The 5493-nt window shown below is 41.6% G+C and overlaps 1 protein-coding gene across 1 annotated transcript; it reads left to right on the forward strand.

The window, feature by feature from the left end:
- Nucleotides 1-236: 236 nt before the first annotated feature.
- Nucleotides 237-1751, forward strand: LOC132034339 (uncharacterized). Its single transcript, XM_059424656.1, has 2 exons — nucleotides 237-1597; nucleotides 1629-1751. The coding sequence occupies exons 1-2, from the start codon at nucleotides 456-458 to the stop codon at nucleotides 1636-1638; spliced, it is 1152 nt and encodes a 383-aa protein (XP_059280639.1). The 5' UTR covers nucleotides 237-455; the 3' UTR covers nucleotides 1639-1751.
- Nucleotides 1752-5493: the final 3742 nt, after the last annotated feature.

Here is a 5493-nt window from a genome sequence, read left to right on the forward strand (position 1 = left end):
ACCCAAGCTGAGATGAAACAAATGATGGAGGAAACACATGAGGCTATGATGAGGTTATTGGGAAGGAGTAGTGGGAAGACCACTGAAGAATCATCAGGAGGCAATAAGGGTGATGGGCTACTTCCTAGACCAAGGACAGTAGAACCCTTAGGTGGTATTGCAAATGGGGGTGGGGATAACTTTCAGCCAAAGCTACAATTCCCTACATACAATGGGACTGAGCCTAGGACTTGGAAATGGCAACACTACATCTAGAAGGGGATGCAGAGAATTGGTATTTCTCCTACACTCTCACAAGAACGCAAGCGAGATGGGAAGAATTTTGTAAGGAATTGATCAACAAGTATGCTGATGAAAATGGTGAAAGGGTTGTGAATGACTTTAAAATGCTGGTTCAGACCACTACTGTCAATGCTTATTTATAGAAGTTTGAAGATCTCAGGGCATTGGTATTGATGAGAAATCCTAGAGTGCCTGAAGATTTTCTACTTGAATGTTTCATTGGTGGGTTGAAGGAGGAGATTGGAGAGACAGTCAAGATGTATGAACCTTACTCTCTTTCCCAAGCAGTGTCATTTGCAAGGAAACAAGAAAGGATCATCAATGCTAGAGAAAGGAAAGCTAAATGGATGCATAAGGGAACCATTGTACCTTTTAACAAGGAACCAGTCAAAAACATTAAGTTGCCAAGGAAAGGGCCTGAGGCCAACGCTAGACCAGAGATCAAGCCTGAGTTTAGGAGAATTCATGGTGCTTGTTGGAGGTGTGGAGAAAGGTATCACCCAAGGCATGTATGCAAGGACAAACAGCTCAATGCCATGTCTGTAGTGGAGGAAGAACAACAAGGAGAAGGAGCACAAGAGGAGCGCCAATTGGCTTTGACAGTTGAGGAAGAAGTTACACAAGAGATGATGGAAGGAGAAGAAGAAGCAGTATGCTTAAATGCTATGTCCTGTACCCCTGAGCCTAACACTTTCAAGCTTAAAGGGTTTATAAAGAAGAGAGCAGTCATAATTCTAGTGGATTATGGCAGTACACACAGTTTCCTTGACAGCCAAACAGCCAAGGAACTGGGGTTAGTGGCACAGATGGACAGACTACTGAGGGTGACAGTAGCCAATGGGCAGCAAATGTATAGCCATCAAAGTGTGACTGTGAAATGGAAGGCTAGTGGAGTAGAATTCACAGACAAGTTCAGACTACTGAACATAGGCAGTTGTGATATGGTGTTAGGGGGTGATTGGATGAGGGCACACTCCCCAGTTACTTTTGACTATGAGCTCTATGTACTGAAGCTTCAGCAAGCTGGGAAAATGGTGACATTAAAGGGTGAATTGGGTCATGGTAAAATGCATCAGATCACAACCAAAGGTGTAGTAAGAATATTGAGGAAAGGTCAAGCATTATTAGCACACTTCTTTACTATGGTGAGCCAAGAGATAGTGGAAGATGAGGAAATACCAACAGAGGTGCAAGGAGTTTTGACAGCTTATGCTGAAGTGTTCAAAGAACTTAAGGCTTTGCCCCCAACTAGGGAGCATGATCATGCTATACCTATCATACCAGGTGTTAAACCAGTATCCTTAAGGCCCTACAGGTACAATCACTATCAAAAAGCTGAATTGGAGAAGCAAGTAGCAGAAATGCTTGACCAAGGGATCATTCAGCCAAGTCACTCACCTTTCTCTTCACCAGTGCTATAGTGAAGAAGAACGATGGCAACTGGAGATTCTGCATTGACTATAGAGAACTGAATAAAATAACTATTAAAGACAAATTCCCAATACCAATTGTTGATGATCTGCTAGTTGAGTTAGGAGGGTCCAACTATTTCTCTAAGTTGGACCAGAGAGCAGGTTATCACCAGATTAGGATGAGGCCAGAAGATGTGCATAAGACAGGATTTAGAACTCACCATGGGCATTTTGAGTTCAAGGTCATGCCTTTTGGCCTGACCAATGCACCAGCCACTTTTCAAGCACTTATGAACTCCCTATTTGGCCCCTACTTGAGGAAGTTCACATTGGTGTTCTTGATGACATATTAGTGTACAGTAAAACACTAGCAGAACATGTGGAACATCTTAAACAAGCTTTTGAGATACTACAGCAGCACTGTCTATTTGCAAAGAGGTCCAAATGCACATTTGCTAAGAAGCAGGTAGAGTTTCTAGGACATATAATCACTATACAAGGGGTTGCCACTGATCCTTCTAAGGTGGAAGCCATGCTGAATTGGCCAAAACCAAGGAATATAAAGGGCTTGAGGGGGTTTTTTGGGCTGACAGGATATTATAGGAGGTTTGTCAGAGATTATGGCAACATGAGCAAACCACTAACAACACTACTAAAGAAAAATGCCTTTCAATGGAGTCCAGAAGCAGAAGTTGCTTTTCAAAAACTTAAGCAAGCTATGAGCCAAACACCAGTGCGTGCCATACCTGATTATAGCAAGAAGTTCATTATTGAGACTGATGCTAGTCATTATGGACTAGGGGCTGTACTGACTCAAGAAAACAAACCAATAGCATTCTATAGTAAGGCTTTAGCACCAAGACATTTGGGCAAGTCTATATATGAAAAGGAGTGCATGGCAGTTATTGCAGCCATAGATAGGTGGAGGCACTATGTGCAAGGGGGGCATTTCATTATCAAGACAGATCATTTTAGTCTGAAGTATTTAATGGAGCAAAAGGTAACTACAGCCATTCAACAGAAAGGTCTAACCAAGTTACTAGGCCTAGACTATGAAATACAATACAAGAAGGGGCCAGAGAATAAAGTAGCAGATGCACTCTAAAGGGTACAAGAGGATCAAGGTGAAAATTTTGCTATGTCTGGTGTACAACCTCATGGATGTTAGAGGTAGAAAAGAGTTATGAAGGAGATGATTCAGTGCAAGACCTGATTACTGCATTAACTGTGGACTCAAGCATTCATCCTGATTATAGCTTCACAGCTGGGATGTTGAGATTCAAGGGGAAGTTATACATAGGCAAGACTACAACATTACGACAATAAATATTACAGTTGGTTCATTCTTCAGCTATAGGAGGGCACTCAGGACAACAAGGGACTTTGAAGAGGTTACAACTATACTTCTTTTGGCCAGGAATGAAAAAAGATGTGCATGACTTTGTATCCATCTGTGACATCTGCCAGAGATGCAAGGATGAAACTGTTGCCCATCCTGGATTGTTGCAACCACTGGAGATACCAACTCAAGCTTGGAAGGACATCAGCCTTGATTTCATTGAAGGGCTACCAAAATCACAAGGGAAAGATGTGATCCTTGTGGTAGTGGACAGATTCACAAAGTATGCCTATTTCATTCCCTTACAACACCCTTACACTGTTGTGACTGTTGTGGATGTCTTCATTAAGGAAATCTACAAGCTTCATGGATTTCCCAGCACAATGATCTCAGACAGAGATAAGGTTTTTACTAGTAATTTCTGGCAACAACTATTCAAGGCAGCTGGCACCACTCTTTGCATGAGCACAACCTACCATCCTCAGACTGATGGACAGACTGAAAGGTTGAACAGGTGTCTAGAAGGTTACCTTAGGGCTATGACAATGAGCAAGCCTAAGCAATGGGCAAATTGGTTGCACCTAGCCGAGTGGTGGTACAATACTAACTACCACTCCTCCTTGAAGTGCATACCATTTCATGCTCTCTATGGGTATGATCCCCCTCAACTTCCTGTGGATGCCTACTTACCAAATCCAGTAGCAAGTGTCCAAGAATTGGTCCAACATAAAGCTCAGTTTCAACAGGTCCTTAAGGACCACCTGGTACAAGCTCAGGCCAGGATGAAGTTTTATGCAGATCAAAACAGAACTGAGAGGCAGCTAAATGTAGGGGACTGGGTTTATTTGAAGTTACAACCCTATAAACAGTCATCTAGGGCACTCAGAAGGAACCTCAAGCTTTATCCAAAATACTATGGTCCTTATTTGATAAAACAAAGGATTAGCACTGTTGCATACAAGCTCAAGCTACCTGATAATGCTTTAATACATCCTGTGTTTCATGTGTCCCTGCTCAAGAGAAGGATTGGCCCAACTGTTGTTCCTCAACAGCAATTGCCTATGGTGGGAGAGGATGGTCAGATGTTGGTCAAGCCCATGGCTATACTTCAGAGGCGTATGATTAAGGTAGACAATGCAGTTGCTGTTAAAGTCCTGATACAATGGGAGAACCTTGCTCCTGAAGAAGCCACATGGGAGGACTGGTCTTTTATCATGGCTCAGTTTCCAGATTTTATTGCTTAACTTGATTCCCATCCTTGAGGTCAAGGATGTTTTGAAGAAGGGTGGAATGTAATGAACCATGCCATTACTAGTAGCTAAACGACAGCGTATGGGACATAATTAAATAAAGATTAACGGATAGTTTAAAAGTTAGTTAGTGGAGAAATGAAGGGCTGAGATTAAAAGGAAGGGGACGGCTAGGATCAGCTGTGGAGGGAATATAAATACAAGGTTGTTGGAAGAGAGAGGCAACGAAAATGGTATGATCATCTCATCTCTCTCACCTGCTCTTCCTTCTCTCTTCTTTCCCTCTTCCTAAATTCCTCATCTACAAACCCTTCCTAAATTCTTCTTCTTCTTATCCTAATTTACTCTTCTCATAAACTCAATTCGATCACTAGTCATGGGATTCTCCTGAATGCTCACTGTGTGTGCATTCTTCATTTCAGGTATGTTGATGCACTGATTCGAGTTAATTCCAGCTGTGATGATGAAGATTGATTATAGCTAATTAGTTATTTTAGCTGAGTTTATGTAATAGACTTATTCCTTGAAGTAGCTGGCAGTTTAACTATATTTGGTTGCTGAATTGTTGTTAAGACTGTTTGAAACTGAGATTAATTGAATTGTGACTGAGTTGAGCTGAGTTAAATTGTTAAGAACATTACAATTCCTTAACATCCTTTGATGATTATATTCGCATTTGGTGCAATTTTAACCATAGAATCATGAGCTTTAAATGCATACCATCACCGCCGAGCCAACTCCTCACCTTTCAAATGGTAGTCTGTTGAACATTGGGATTAAGCTAATGGGCCAACCCCACTAGTACAGGAATTGTAAGACATTTTTTTGCGCGGATTGCCCTTCTGTTGGGTTAAATTTTGTCCCTCATATTTGTGATCTTTAAATTTTGCCCCTTATATTTATGGTCTTTAAGTTTTGCCCTTCGCTTGGAAAGGTAGGCGATACCTGAGGTTCTGAGTTCGAACCCCCGTTCAGGCATAAAATAAAAAAAATAATTTCGCAAGGCAAGGCTGGGGCGTGCATGCTGGATCCGGCATACACGCCCTCTTAAGGAAAAACTAAAGTTATGCTGGATCCGGCATAACTAAAAGTCTGCCCATAAGGCAGAATTTTTTCTTAAGGCATAGTTTAGTTATGCCTTATGGGGCAGACTTTTAGTTAAGACATAACCAAAAGTATGTTTCATAAGTCAGAACTTTTCCTTAAGGCA

Source organism: Lycium ferocissimum, chromosome 10, assembly GCF_029784015.1.
Source record: "Lycium ferocissimum isolate CSIRO_LF1 chromosome 10, AGI_CSIRO_Lferr_CH_V1, whole genome shotgun sequence".
Taxonomy (NCBI): Eukaryota; Viridiplantae; Streptophyta; class Magnoliopsida; order Solanales; family Solanaceae; genus Lycium; species Lycium ferocissimum.

Excerpts from the sequence above, each read along its gene's own strand:
- LOC132034339 (XM_059424656.1), top strand. The coding sequence starts at position 456 with ATGAGAAATCCTAGAGTGCCTGAAGATTTTCTACTTGAATGTTTCATT.